General features: G+C 44.6%; 1 protein-coding gene across 1 annotated transcript in view; it reads left to right on the plus strand.

Moving 5' to 3' along the window:
• Positions 1-15,757, plus strand: part of DOCK2 (dedicator of cytokinesis 2) — a 362,053-nt gene that overhangs the window by 20,409 nt on the left and 325,887 nt on the right. The window contains exons 3-8 of the mRNA XM_019741000.2: positions 5,244-5,284; positions 6,437-6,492; positions 6,982-7,078; positions 10,186-10,334; positions 14,189-14,324; positions 15,333-15,487. Coding sequence (XP_019596559.2) covers positions 5,244-5,284; positions 6,437-6,492; positions 6,982-7,078; positions 10,186-10,334; positions 14,189-14,324; positions 15,333-15,487 — 634 coding nt within the window. The remainder of the gene's footprint in view (positions 1-5,243; positions 5,285-6,436; positions 6,493-6,981; positions 7,079-10,185; positions 10,335-14,188; positions 14,325-15,332; positions 15,488-15,757) is intronic.

Here is a 15,757-nt window from a genome sequence, read left to right on the forward strand (position 1 = left end):
AGCAGCCACAATACCTTTCTGGAAAGAGCTGGGTATATTAACTTAGTAAGTGATTGCCAATCCATGAAGACTTTGAAAATACAATGTTCAGAATTCTGTTAGAATGATTCTACAGATCTGAGGAATTGGTATATAAATTATTAGTACTCACACCCGTACACTTATACGTACACAGAGTTTTCAAACTGGAATTTATGGAATCCTCAGGTTTCCCCAAGGGCCTCCGACAGCTAAGGGATGTGAGATCAGGCCTGGCGTTGTCTGCTTTGCAGATGGGGCGTTCCGCCTATGATTCTGATTGAAAAATGGTTCCTCTGTAAACTGAAAAAAAAAAAAGTGAAAACCACAGCGTTAGTCAAAAATTAGCCAAAATGGCATTGGGGAAAGAACTTGGGTGTGCCCATGAAACCCTCTTATAGAAATCTACTGTCAACGTAAGAAACACCCAAACTTGTAGAGAATTTTTATAAGAGTTTATTTGAGCCAAACTGCTGACATATACCAGGGAGCAAGTTCTCAAATGTTCCGGAGAATAACAGTTTTGCAGCTTCTTTTATACATTTGAAATTAAGGAAGATTGCATAGAGATGGGAAAAGCAACATGGAGATCAGATTACTGGATAGTTAACAACATTACGTGCTCTCTTGAGGGTGGTTACGCTTATTTCAAAGGTGCATTAACATAGATGCACAGAAACTATGGACAGGCCTGGCTTCAGGCAAAGATAAACCTTTTACCAAAAAGTTATATGCCTGGGATATGACTAGCCACCATGACCTGCCCAGTTAGGAGTTTATGATCAGTCATCCTGTGAGGTTACTGTCCATAGAACCTCTTTTTCTGTCCACACTACTTGAAAAATAAAATCCAGCCAATTGAGAGAAATGAATCAAAATTTTAAAATACGGGAATTGAAAGCTGTGACAAAAAGAAATTATGGTGAACATTGAGTCCAAATGAATCAATTTATAAAAATTAGTATTAAAGGCATAATATTTATGGCTACCAAAAAGAATGTTATTGGTAGGAAACTGGACAATTAAAAAAAAAAACTAATAAAATTGAGAAGTGGGGAGAAGAATGGGAGACAATAGATTAACTCTGTGATGTCACTTTCATAACAGAGTTGGTCAGTATCAGTTAGAAATAAAACATATCATTAAAAAAACTATAACCACCCCATTCGTTTAATGCTTTTCATTACTATTTTCCTTTCAGAGGAGTTTTTAGAGGAGATCTTTTTGTGTGAAGAAGAAATACTTAATTGAAGTTTCAACATTTCCTTCAATTTCACTTGATTTCTTTTTCTTCTGTCAAATACAAGTCAGATTAAGTTTGAGAGTTGTATTTACATGGTATCTTTATTCTGATTTTTATGAAAGCACTTAAAAATGGTATTTTATCTATGTAACAGTGTGTCATTTCGTGTGCAGACTGGAAGGATGTTAACAGTGGTTTTCTTTTTCTGGGTAATGAGATTCCAGACGATAATTTCAGCTTTTATGTTTGTGCTTTACTGCTTAGTTTAAACTCTTTAGAACAGCACATGTCAATTTTAGACAAAAATAGTATAGTCTTGATGATTTGAAGTGCATACCTCCGAATATTAGCAATGATTTATTTTAGGTGGTATGAATGTGAGTAATGGTTACTTTCCTTGTACTTTTCAAATTTTTCAATCTCCCCTCCCTCAAAAACAAACAAACAAACAAAAAGTAGGAAGAACATGGGCTTTTTTCTAAGATCACACAGATAATAAGTTGTAGATCTTGATTCAAAGCCAAGCTTTGATTCCAGACCTCGTACTCTTAGCCACTGACAGGTGCCAGCTTTTGTTTGAGCTTAATATTATTTGATATTTCAATCAATCAGGAAAGTATTAGACACCCAGGCCCTTGCCACTCAGATAAATATTAACATGTTCCCATGTTGACTTTAGACATTTTTGTAAGAAACAAGTTTAGATGCAGTTGAAACCCTGCCCCTCTCATTCCATTCTTGTCTTTTTGTCATACTGTAGGTGAGACATCTTGACATTGGGGTGTTTTTTTCCCCTCCAAGGTTTTGTACCTTTACCAGACATGTTTACCTTCATAATCCTGTTTAAAAAAATAGTTTTTGCAACAACCCTGTGGGGTAAGTGTTATTTCCCTCATTTTACAGACGAAAACACTGAGGCTTGGGTGGCATAACCAAAGATCATGCCTCTGGGAGCTGGCAGAGCAAGGCCTGGATCTCTAGACAGTACATTCTTTTTTGATGTTCTGGGGTATTTTTAATCTCTGCTCCCTCTCCCCAGCACCCGCGACTCCTAGGTGATTAGAGAATTTAGGTACATCTCATTTTGGTATTTGGGGTGTGGAAAGGGAGGACAATTGGAGTATAATTTCCAGAAGGATGGTAAAAAAAATTTCTCTTTTCTCATCTTCCCCCAGGATGAACTTTGTTTTCAATTTTAGAAAAAGTGCTTATGCCAAGTGTAGGATTGGCATACACTTGCTATTAGTTAACTATTAAATAATTAAGTAATTAATATTATATATTTAATAATTAAATATTAACTATTGAATAATATTAAAGATTATTTAAATAAGGGCTATTAAAAAACACCCTTGCTATTATTTCTTTGGAGTGGGTGTTGAGCCCCAGGGCAAGTTCTGGGACAGCGTAAGCGCCGTGTCACACTGAACCTGCATTTGATCATGGTTCCTGGCGTCGTGGATTTTGCTCTGTGTGCCAGCTGCTGTTATCTGCCTGGTCGGATCTTGGCGTAAAGCTGGATCTAGCTGACAGCTGACCAGATTAGGTAGCTGACTTCAGGAGGTCAGTGAGCCAACAGGGCGAGGATGTCAGCAAAAGTCCTGAGGACAGCCCCGAAGTGGTTCGTCCATGGGTTATCATCAGCGAGCAGGGGAAGGTGCTTGGAAGCCCTTCTCATCAAGAATCACGGTGGTTTATTTCTGAAAGCACTAGCCCAGTGTGCACAGATTGTGCACACGTTACAGAGGCTCCAGGGCTGGAGCAGATAAAGTCCCTGGACTAACTAGGATGTCCTGATGGAGCCCCTGGGACGGGATGGAGATGCAGATGTAGGCGTGAGCTTTGGGCGGGGCTATTGGGCCCTTGATTGATTTCCTACTTTATGGTGAATTTTGGTGGCCTTGGCCATCAAAGTGGATTCGGGTCTTTGCAACTGATAGATTCTTATCTGTACGTTTTTGTGCTCTAAGAGCATATTATCTGTCTTTGTGCTCACCTCAAGGGGGCCAGTGTGGTGGAACAGCTTTGAGGGCTGGCGTCGAAGCCACACAGACATGCCCTTGGACCCTGGCTATGTGATTGGGCCCAGCACATCAGTTGACTTGAATCTCAATTTCTTCACCGATAGAGTGGGAATGATAATACCTGGCTCACAGTATTGATATGAGGACTGAATGAGAAAATGCCTGTGTAACACTTAGCATACAGCTTTGCATGCATTAAGCGATCAATAAATGGTAGCTGATATTACAAACACGCTCTTTTATCTAGTTGGTGGGATGAGGAAGAACTGTAAATAGTGGAGCTTGTTATAGCGCAGTGTTGTAGAGTGTCATTTCTGGAGTCAGAGGCTTGGGTGTAAATCTTAGCTGTGTCACTTACTAGGTGTGTGACCATGAGCAAGTTGCTTAAGCTCTCCGTGCTTCTCTGTGTTCATTTGCAGAACTGAGGCAGCAATAATACCTCCTTTATAGGATTGCTGTGGAGATTAATTTGTAATTTTAAAAAAGGAAAACAAAAAACTTTACCAGAGTTCCTGGCACACAGCAAGCACTCAGAAAGGAGAAGCACTATTGTTAATGGTTAATTATTACCAATAGTTACAGATGAATTATTAGAAAATAGGATGCAATGCTTCATGAAGTAGCAAGTTTTCCCCCACTGGAAAGTAGCTTCGTGGAGATGTAGTTTTGGGGATTCAGATGCTGGGAAAATGAGAATATGAGGATACCACCATGCTCCTCCCTCCATTAAACAGGAAGCTCGGTATGATGACTGCTTACATTCAAATCCGGACACTGTCACTAGCTGTGTGAACCTAGTCAAGTTTCTTAACTTCTCTGTGCCTCAGACAGGCCACTCTTCTATAAAACAGGATAAGGTCGGTTTCTATCTCATACGATTCTTGTGAATCGGCTCCATATGTGAAAAGTGCTTTGAATAGTACTTTATCTCAAGCCTGAGAATCTTTCTCTCCAACCTCCAATTCTTTCTTTTGTCTGTTCTCTCCTTTTCTCCTTCCGCTCTCTTTCAGTCTCTCGAAATAGGAGCCACCACGGGCTGCTGTTGCTTTAGAACTTTTTTAGGACCTGACCCTCAAGCTGTGTCATGACTGTGAGGGGTGACTTTGCATTTTAAGTTGTTTGTTTGGGGGCTTGCACGTATGTCTGTTGAGAACACATTTTGTCTCCAATCTGTCAGCCCGGTAATGAGGGTTTACTAATGAGGCTCCCAACAGACAGTTTGTATTTACAGAGATGACAAATGCCACCCCTTGGCTGTGCTTGAATCATTTCAAAGGCCAGCGGGCTCATTATTGTCATCAATACTTGCTACACGGAGGCTCATTTTGTCCAAGGGCTAGGTGTAATTTGGATTTCTGTTAATGGAATCATTTTTAATATTCCTGCAAAAAGAAGACTCTTAAAATTCCCATCCTTTTGCCCATCCCTGAACTTGTCTGTTTTGCAGATCACAGTTTAGACACCATTTGTTGCTGTTAGCACTGGGATATCATTTGAGGATGTTTGCCAAACCCCTCAGCCTTTCTATGTCTTTAAGACAGAGGTTGAAAATATCCACATGAACACAGGACCCAGGCAGGTGATGGAAATAGGTGAAGCGCTGGGGAGAGGCTGGTGCGTGGGACCAGCTGCTCCTTACCGCCAGCTGACTGTGGCCGCCAGGGAGCGCTGGCCACCACTGCTGGACTTCCTGTTTGTACAAAAGAAGGAGGAGAGTTGCGTTTTTATGTGAAATTCTGGTATTTTAAGATGCTTTTTGGACATGTTGGCAACCAATTCAACAGATGGTTGAAGCCCAGGGGCTTCCAGACTTTGATCTATACCTGAGGTCTAAAGCAATTTGCCATAGTCTCTTTTGCTAGTTAATAACAAACAAATAAATGGAACAACAACAAAAAAAGCAGCAGCAGACTTGTAAGAATCGATGAGAGACGCGTTTCTTTGTTTTCTCTTTGCAGACTGGTATAAGGGATACCTCCTAAAGCACAAAATGTTACAGGTAAGGTTGATTTGTTTTTCTTTGGGACAGTCCTGCAAATGTTTCCATGGCCCTGTCACCACGGCCCCTCTGGGCAGTTGCCTGCCATGGTTACTCCTCAGCAAACTCCTCCCTCCTGTGTTCTGTGCTTGCCCAACTGCATACCTTGGTCCACACTGGGCCTCCACTCCCTTCTTTCACTTATTCTTTGAAGCCAACCTGCAGAGCTTTCTTCTCCCTGAAACGTTTCCTGCTATGCCAGTCACATTGATTTCGCTCTCGCTTGTGTCCCCAGGGAAGTGTGCATTTTTTCATTGGACATTTTTCTTCTACTGCCTTCATTTAGAGCTGTTTGGGACATTCATCATTTCCTCACCTATGTATCCATCATGACAGAGAAAGGACAGGGCCCATCTCTGCCCTTGGGGAGGTCACTTGTCCCAACTTCTCATTGCACCATGGTCTCCGTGAGAGCAGGCACCTGCTTTGCCCCTTAGCTCCCCTGGTATCTAGTGCAGTGGCCGTATGTCCCCCGTGGGCACCCTGGTTGAATTTATGAAGGAATTTCCAAGTAATTGATACAGTTTTCTTGTTAACTGAGCCAAGCTTGTGGAGAAAGGAAATAACAGATGCCCCTTCCTTCCTCCCTGACCTGATGGGTTGTGAGGTCCAATCCTATTTAGCTCTCTAAAGAACAATAGAACAAATCGAGGGAGAAAAAGGTCTCGGATCAAACTAGCCCACGTGCAACCAGGGATGCTGTTGCTTCAGGACTGGACCTTTCCAGCTGTTCAGGGCTGAAGGGGGACTGCTGTCCTGGAATTGGGCAGGAGGGGAGAGGCAGAGCGCCTCATGTCGCTCCGAGCGGGTCCTTCAAGCATCCGTGACCTGCACATGGGATGAGTACCCACAATGGGGCCGGCGAGTCCTTAGGAATCTAGCGCTACTGTGGGAAGTAGGACAACCAAAGGAGAAATGGATGGGAGCTAGACCTAAAAGCATGGATTTCGAAGCCACCCCCTGCTCTGCTTTGTGTCTTTCAAGTTTGAGAGTTTTACCAGCCAGTGGTTTTTTGGAAAAAATCATGGAGACATGGGGTCTGTTATTTCTGTAGGGATATGTCATTCTGTTGTATTTTATGTTATGTTATGTATGTTATCTTATTTCCAACAGGGCGTGTTTCCTAAATCCTTTATCCATCTCAAGGAAGTGACAATTGAGAAAAGAAGGTATTTGCCATTCACCACCAGACTTACCCTGCTGTGGCTTATGGCTGTCTCTGTCCTGTCTGCTTTGAAAACATGACTTGGCAGATGTGAAGGACGCTCAGCATCTTCGTGCTGTGTTTATTTGTGTGTCTCCTTTCCCTCACTTGATGGGAGATCTAATCCAAATTGATTTGTGTTCAGATCTGATGCTGAGGGGGTATTAGTACGTTTGGAGAATCTGACTTTTCACTGGCAACTGCCTTTGAACTGTACTAATTAGATTAATCCTGAATAATGAGCTTGAAGGGTCCACCCCAGTGAAGGAGTGCATTAAAAAGGAAGTCCCCATCATTTGCATATTGTAATTGGCATGGCTGTTGAGGCAGTTTAGTCTCAGGAGGACAGCAAGGCCCCCCTCAGCAGCTGTACCTTCATGCAAATTTGCCAGCATTTTGTCTTGTTAGCATCTGGGTATCAGTTTCATACCATATTCTCTTCCACCTTAAATAGAAATATTGAGAACATCATTCCTGCAGAAATTCCTCTGGCACAAGAAGTGACGACAACACTCTGGGAATGGGGCAGCATCTGGAAACAGCTCTATGTGGTAAGACTCAAAACCCATCTCCCTGGGAGGGAGGCTTCTGGCGTCTTGGTTTGGTTTAAATTTGGAATTTAGCCTTGAGCAGGAAGGGCAAGGTGGATTCAGTGACACAGTAGAATAAACTGTACGAAAACATCAAGGCCCAGAGAGGTTAGGTGACTTTCTCAAAGCCACACAACGAGCTATTGACAGAGCCTTAACAAATGGGGTCTGGTGTGGGCCTTCTGCTTTTAAACTAGTATGAAAGTTGTCAGACTTGAGTATTTTTAAGAATCACCTTGAGAGCTGTTAAAAATAAAACTTCCTTCCTTGGGGCTCTGCATTTTAATAAACTCAGGGGATTTTGATTTCGGGGGTCTGTTTATAACACCTTGAGAAATACTGTTCTCATACGTTAATTAACTAATGACTTTTGTCCTCAGATCTATGAGGAAGCTTTGACCCTGGAAAAACAAAGAACGAATTTTACATGTGCTCTCCCTGTATTGAAGCAAATCTAATTTTAAGTCCTCCTTTGATGCTTCTAAGGTTCCCAATGAAAGCAATTAGCTAAGAAAACCATTAAGCAGAGTGAAAATGTCAACCAAGGCTCACTGCGTATTTGTTACAGCACAGTGCACACCTGCTGGCATATGCACCCTATTTGTAGACTTACTTTTACAGTCATAAATGTGGACTCCCACGTGGAGATTTCATAACATATGGTAATTGCCACATCCAATTCCATAAGTTCCCCCAGAGTTGTTAGGAAAGTTTCGCGGGGCAAACAGTAGACTTGAGGCTCAAGTGGTTAATTCCTCACCTCCACTGCCCCTCTTAGCACCTGGCATGCGCACGCACTATGGAAGCCTGGCACGGTCCCTTGAGAAATCTTTGGACAGCAAGCCCGTCGTGCTCTTCACCCCAGTAAAAAGATCTTTAAACTTCCAGTATTCCAGTGTCATCTTCATGAGTCTCACCTTGTCTACATACCACCTGTGTGATAGTTATTTACTACCTAAGTCGGCCCCGTTTTTAGTAAACTTAAATTTTAATTCCCGTAAGGAACTGTACAGCAAACGGTGTCATTCCAACAATAGCAGACACCAACCGATGCCCTACAATTCAGTTCAGTTCCATCACCAACCACCCAGAGTTAGGGTCAGACTCAGTCCTGCAAGATTACCCTCACCTCAGATGCCCAGCCACAAGTCCCAGGTTCCCAGGTTACACGCACTTCTGTCCAAACTCGGTACAAATTCAGGGGTTCCCACGATTCCTCCCCATCCCCACCACAAGTTCTGTAATTCCCTACAACAACTCACAGAGCTCCAGAAAAAGCTGTAAACTAGTAATCCAGAGTTACTATTTTATTATAAAGGATGCAAGGCAGGAACAGCCAAGCGGAAAACACACAGCAGTGCAGTGTTCTGAGGTGGGGTGGGGACAGAGCTTCTCTGCCTTCTGGCATGCCGCACTCTCAGCTTACAGATACATTCACCATCTAGGAAGCTCCTCAAACCTTGTTACCTAGAGTTTTAATCAAAGTTTTATTACATTGTCACAATTGATGAAATCATTGGCCATTGGTGATTGAGCTCAATCTCTAGCCCCTCTCCTCTCCCTAGAGGTTGGGGGCTGGGGAGGTGAGGAGAGTGGGGCTGAAAATCCCCACTCTCCAATCGCATGGTTGGTTCCTCTGGTACCCAGCCCCCATCCTCAGGTTATCTCAGGGACCACCAGGATTCTTGTCATCAGCACAAACTCAGGTATGGTCAAAGGGGCTCATTATGAATAAGGAAAGACACTCCTATCACTCAGAAAGTCCCAAGGGTCTTAGGAGCTCTGTGCCAAGAACAAGGGACAAAGACCAAAAATATATTTTATTATATCACACGTGCTTCCCAAATGGAAAGCCAAAAGTACAAGGTACCATTGAAACATTATTCAAGTAAACACACTGCAAACAAGACAAGGTCATTAACTGCTTGCTAGAGTACCGATCACAAGCTCTGAGTCTAAAACCTTCTCTCTCTCTTTGTTAAAAAGAGAAATTAAGAAATGTGAGAGGGTTTAAAGACATATATTATCATGAAACTGCAACTTTCTCCTTCTCTTTGAAAGATGGAAGGAGAGTGGAAGAGAATCATCACAGAGGCCCATGTCATTTGATGGCGTGCCTTTGTGCCACCAAAAGCCATTTTATGCTCTACAGGTTGTACACAGGTCACACTTGGGGAAACACTGTCCGAGAAATGGGCCCTTATCACCAGAGAAATGGCCTCGGTTCCCAGCCTTCAAGGGCCCGAGCTCTGGGACCTACATCACAGTTGTAGGGGTGGAAACATTTTCCCTTCTCCCCTTCTAGGTTTTTTAGTTGTTGGTCTTCAGTAATTAAGTTGATATAAGACAGCTTAATAGGAGAAAAACAAATTTAATTTCATACCTACGGGAGCCCCAAAGGTATGAGAATCAAAAGGCAGCCAGGTAATTGAGGCTTATATAACATCCTGAGCTGAGGAAAGGAGTAGGGACCTGGGAATACCAAGGGGAGGGAGGCCATTGACAGGAAGGGAGAGGAGATGTCAGGAAAACAAAGGTTGCCCTGCTATGCAGATAAGTTTCTTAGGTAAAAGGAATCTCTGGTAACAGCCCTCTTCCTGGTACAGGCTCCCTTTCCAATACAAGTTTAGGCAGTTGAGGGGGAGGTAAAGAGCTTTTCCTGGATCTGCTTGCTTTTGATTGCCTTTAGCTCCAAATAATCCTCATGCCAAAGAAACACATCTTGGGGTGGCAAAAATCTGCTCCCCTTCATAGCAGATGTTCATGGTATTCCTGCTCAAGTGTCTTTTTGGACAAGAATCAGAAATCACCTTTTCTTTAACCAAGAAGTGATCGGGATTTTAACTTTTGCTTTTGGGAAACCCCTGTGGCCTGGATGTGGGGGGTGAGTGGGAAACATGTCAAAGACCAAGAGCACCACCCAATCCTTTTGTAGCAGGGTGGGCACCAGGAGGGACGCTCAGCCATGGCCCTGAACACGCACGCGCACCTGAGATGGGCGCAGTTTGCCCAGTGCATGCCCCAGCACCTTGGGCCCACGTGACTGTGGATTGCTTCCTGTCTCCCAGGCCAGCAAGAAGGAGCGCTTCCTGCAGGTGCAGTCCATGATGTACGACCTGATGGAGTGGCGGTCCCAGCTCCTCTCAGGAACCCTGCCCAAGGATGAGCTGAAGGAACTGAAGCAGAAAGTCACCTCCAAAATCGACTATGGCAACAAGTAACCTGTCTTGCCTCTGAAAAGAGGCTTTCTTCTACCCGCCGCTTCTTCCCCTTCTCCCCTGCCCCAGAAGCTTGGTTTCATTTGCGGATAGAGTTTGCCATTTTCTCTTTGAGAGAAGGCCGTTAGCAAGGCCAAGCTTGTGTGCCTTTGTTATCACCCTCCTGGGACCCAGGGACAGGCAAGCAGAGAGAAGGCTTGCTTATGCAGTGCTTATTACCGGGCTGAGAGATTTAGGACACTCATTTAACCTACTTCCGAGGGGCCAGGGAGCGCAGTCATGCTGGCTCACTTTCAGCTTAGTTGTCATTTTATTCCTGCATTTGCAAAACTCTCCCTTCAATCCCAGTGTGAGACTTAATGTCCCTCCCCCATTCTAAATTATCCAAGCCACATGCCATCAACTAACTCATGCAGTTACAAAAAACCCTTTCCTCAAAAGGGGATAGCAGAAATTGGTTGGAATTTGAATGCTATGAATTTAAGGTGAATGTGAAACATTTTTTTGAGGCAGAACAACCCACTGATAATAATAGCAGTGGTAATAATATTATAACTAACATTTAATTGGGGCTTATTATGCACTAGGCTTGATGCTAAGTGTTTTAAAGGCATTGTCTCATTTAATTCTTATAACAACTCTGTGGGGCATGCAGTTTTATTTTCCTCATTTTTTTCAGTTGAAGAAACTCTTTAAGAAGAGGTTAAGTAATTTGTTCAGAATCACATAGCTACTAAAAGGAAGAACCAGAATTTAGATACAGGCTGTCTGGCTCGAGTCCAAGGGCCTCACCACTGTGCTATTTGGAGAGCATTTGGATAGCCTCCTCTCCCTGCCGGTTATTGAAATGCCCTCCAAACATCCTACTTCTTTGTTTATTCATCCCAACAACAAACATGTGTTGAGCACTTATGACTGACCTGATTTCCTGCTAAGTGTCCAGGTGATAGAAATAAAAGATCCTGTCCACTAAGGGGCCACAGTCTAATTAGGGACTAAGCTATTGATAAGGATCGTTGTAAGTTTGATGGCTGAAGAAGCAAGAGAGTTCTTAATTGGACTTGGAGAATGAAGTCAAGGAAGGCTTCCTGGAGGAGATGACTCTCAGCTAAAATTTGAAAGACAAAGAAATGTTAAGTAGGCTAATAAAAAAAGAGGGCAGGAGTGCATGAGAAAGCATGGTATGTTCAGAGGACGGCAAAGGGGTCAGAAGGTTGGAACTTCCCTGAGAGGGAAGTAGAAAGAGCCTATTCAAAGAGAGTAAGAAGGAAATTTCCCAGCAGCCCGGCTTTCTTGCCTTTGCCACGTGCACTAGGAAGAAGGAAGTTAATGGGCCTGACTTACAGCTGCTTCCTGTCCCCGGAGCATAGTCCTTCTGCCGGTTTCTCTGCTGGCAGCTGGCAGGCGTGTCCAAATCTGCTTATACTGCACAGTGTCCCAAAGTCCCAGGCAGAGTTTGCCATGAAGCTGCTGCCGCCATTGGTAGAGTGGCGTCTGAGCACAGCCCTCTCTGGGAGTGTGGGAATTGAGGGAGTTTTGCTGCTTTACAGTAATGGCATCTGTGATCTTCAGATGTTGTTTCCTCACAGAGGCTCCTGCCAAAAAGGACCAAGGATAGAAGAAATGGTCAGCACTCAGGAAGCCTTCCCTGATGCCCCCTCACCCCCTGCTGGGTTAGGGGCTCTTGCAGGCCCTGAGCACCTGAACAGTAATTACCTCCTTACTGGCCTGTCTCCCCTACTGTGCTGGGAGCTCCTTTAAGACAGAGAAGGTCTAACCCATTCCTGTGTGCCGGGAACTGGGTCTGCACAGAGGCGGTGCTCAGCGAAGCGTACCTGGGTGAGGACGAGAATGGTGGTGATGGGAGAAAGAGGAGAGAGAGTCCTCTCTGAATCAGCCTCACTCCCGCAGCATCGCCCAGGCTGGCCCTGGGCTTTCAGTTTCAGTCATTCCTTTGGGGAAGTGAGAGACGCTCTACGAGACTAGGCCTTGAGCTAAGAAAGGGGCCCCTGGCTTCTTGCTTGACGACTTCAGCTGAAGGGGCAGCTTAACTCAACAACCCTGGCCTGGTGTCTTGGGGGCTCAGAGCCCTGATACGGGCTGGGCCGGGGGGCTCCCAGGATGTCAGGCCAGACCTGGGGGCAGTGTCAGGGGCACAGCCTCAGGCTGTGAGAGTCAGGGAAGCAGGACGAGCCCTGAGTTTGGAAGGATTGATCAGAAACAGCCTTTTTCTTCCCCTCCGTTCACACCGTTCCTGCATTTGGACATCAGGCTTTTGTTGAACACCTGGTAGGCCCCGAGAACATTTAGAAAACACAGCCTCTCTATTGAACCACAACAAAAAGCCAGAGAGCAGAACTAATATAACTTCCTGAATGCTTACATGCTATATGCCAGGTACTGTTTTAAGCACTTTCCACGTGTTCACTTCGTTAAGTCTCATGACAGCTCCCTATTCCTCATGAAGAAACTGAGGCTCACAGAGTGATTGGGTCGTTTCGCCCAAGGTGCACTGGAATTGGAACCAGGCAGCCTGACCCCGGGGTCCCAGCACTTCCCCACTGCATTCTACTGCCTCCCGAGGACTGGGGATTAGTGAGTAGGAAGGCATGCATTTCGTGAGAGGAGGAAGCATGGAGAGAGGATGGGAGGAGGCTGGGGGTGGGAGGCAGGGCAGGGGGTGACGCCTGCTCGGAATCTAACAAAGCTGGCAGGAATTCTTAGGTGACTGAATGCAGCACAAGAGAGGGAGAGAGTGCCAGGTGGACGGGCAGCCACAGAACGAGCCATTTCTGGTCACCTTCAGAATTGTTTTCTTGGTGTGTTTTGTTTTGTTTTGTTTTGTTTTGTTTTGTTTTGTTTTGTTTTGTTTTGTTTTGTTTTAAATGCATAGTGGGGCTTCTTCCCTCACCCTTGTCTTGGGTTCACTTTATCACTTTCTTAGACAGAAGAGAGCCGTGGGGCTACCTCCTGAGGAGAAAATGTCAAAATGCTTAGTTTTCCAAAAGGAATGATCTGTCCTATTGGGGGAACAGCCTCTCCTGACGCTGGGTCCTGGGGATCCTGCCAGTCCTGCCCCTTGACTTCTAACACTCCCAAGTTTCAAGTGAGGTTGCTAAGGGCCAAGCTGTCTGGTATCCGAGGAGTGAGGGAGGAATCCTCAAATCCCACGACAGCAGCACTCGGGAGAATGTTGTATTCACACATTTTAGAACCAAATCCGCTTTGATAAATTTTGAAGCGGAAGAGCTAGAAAGATCTTGGCACTGAATTACGTCTCGGCTGTGCTCCCGGTTTTCCCAGGTCACGCGAGCCTCTGCTCAGCAGTAGTCAAAAGCATTTGTCCCCCTCAGCAGCGCGCGTTCGGCAGCGTGGCTGTGAAACATTATGAGGCACATCTAGTGGGAAGTTAATTTCCTAATGAATGTGGCCAAATGCTGAGCCTTGGCTCCAGTCCCTTTGCATTTGGATGAGATGAGAGATATGCCTCTGAATCCAATTCTCAAATAAGAAGTGAAAATTCGTCTCCTTCATTCGTCCTTACTGCCCTCCTTCAGTCTGGTGTTCAGTAGTGGCACCTTCTCAGAGTCTGCATCAGCCCACTTCCCCTACCTTCTTTGTATGGACAACTGAGGTCCTCCATCTCAACCTCAAGCGCCAAAGCAGCTTCAGATGAAGGCCTCTGCAAACCTACCCCTGGGCCCCCAACTTCATACTGCGGTCGAGCTCTTCTATGGGGAGTGTGTGATCCTCAGAAATCAGGTGAACTTTCTGGTAGAAACGTCTCATCAGTGTCCTGAAGGCTTCACCCTCTCCTGATTTATTTATCCTTACCTTCTGTTTTCCTTTTCAGAATCCTGGAGCTCGATCTAATCGTCAGAGATGAAGATGGAAATATCTTGGACCCTGACAACACCAGCGTCATCAGCTTGTTCCACGCACACGAGGCAGCGACTGATAAAATCACAGAGCGGATCAAGGAAGAAATGGTGAGCTTTGTAAAATAGTCTTTGGCCAAGCAAGGCAGGCATTGAATGCACCATAACCTTAACATAATAGGCTAATTAACCAGGCTGTATATTATTCAAGGGGACGTCTGTCCTATGGTCTGAGGTGATCAGTAACCACACACATTTGTTGGGTTGTTTCCAGTCTAGGGCTATTAGAGCTAATACTGCTATAAACATCAGCATACAAATCTTTGTGTGGACATGTTTTTATTATTTTCGGGTAATACCTAGCAGTAGGATTGCTGGATCATATGATAAGTGTATGTTCAACTCTTTAAGGTACTGCCATACTGTTTCCCAAAAGGGTTGTATAATTTTGCGTTCCCATGAGCAATACATGAGAGTTCCAGCTGCTCGACGTTCTCGTCAACACTTGGTGTTGTCAGTCTTCTAGTTTTAGCCATTCTAGTGGCTATAGAGTATGATCCCATGGTTCAATCGGCAGTTTCCCAGATGACTCACGATGTTGAGTCATAGCCATTCTTTTTTTTTTTTTTTTGTGAATGGACAAGTATTTTGCTCATTTTAATTGGGCTGATTTTCTTACTATTGAGTTCTAAGAATTCCTTATTTATTTTGGATACAAGTTCCTTATCAGATATATGTTTGGCAAATACATTTTCTCCCAGCCTGTGCTTGGCTTTTTCATTTTCTTAAATAGGACTTTCAAAAAGCAGAAGTTCTTAGTTTTCATGAAGTTCATTGAAGCAAGTTTTTCCTTTTATAGTTTGTGCTTTTTATGTCACTAACTTTATGAGGAAGGCAGGGTCAGTGGTGGTATTTCCCAAGTTGAGGAAATCAAGGCCAAGACAGTCCCAGTGACGTGGCTCATATTGCAGAAACTTTTGGTGGTAGAGCTGGGAATAATGCTGACATCTTCAGGCTTGAAACCTACGTGTCCTCAATATCTCGGACCATCCTTCTGGTGTCCTAAGTGGTGTGGGCTAATTGTCTCCATCTTCCTCCCTTCTTCTCTCCACCTCTCAGTCAAGAGACCAGCCAGATTATGGAATGTATTCCCGGATCTCCTCATCCCCGACCCACAGCCTCTATGTCTTTGTGAGAAACTTTGTGTGCAGAATTGGGGAAGACGCTGAGCTCTTCATGTCTCTCTATGACCCCCACAAGCAAATGGTCATAAGGTAGGTGTGGTTAGTATATATTCCGTGTACCTCAGCTCAAGGAGGGGAAAACACCTTTGGGAATGTCCAGGGAAAGCCTTTGGCACACCTCTGGCCCCACTGCCGTCTGCTTGTGGTTCAGACCCACATTCCTCCCAGGTGACCATTGCCTGTCCCCTCCAATGGGGTTTGGGGCCAACATGTCCCATATTTGAGGTCCTGGTTGACCCATTAGAATAGAGCTGGAACGTGATCTTCTGCTTTTATGGAGAAAGTGATGTCTTTCTAGCT

Source organism: Rhinolophus sinicus, linkage group LG10 (genome assembly GCF_036562045.2).
Source record: "Rhinolophus sinicus isolate RSC01 linkage group LG10, ASM3656204v1, whole genome shotgun sequence".
NCBI lineage: Eukaryota > Metazoa > Chordata > Mammalia > Chiroptera > Rhinolophidae > Rhinolophus > Rhinolophus sinicus.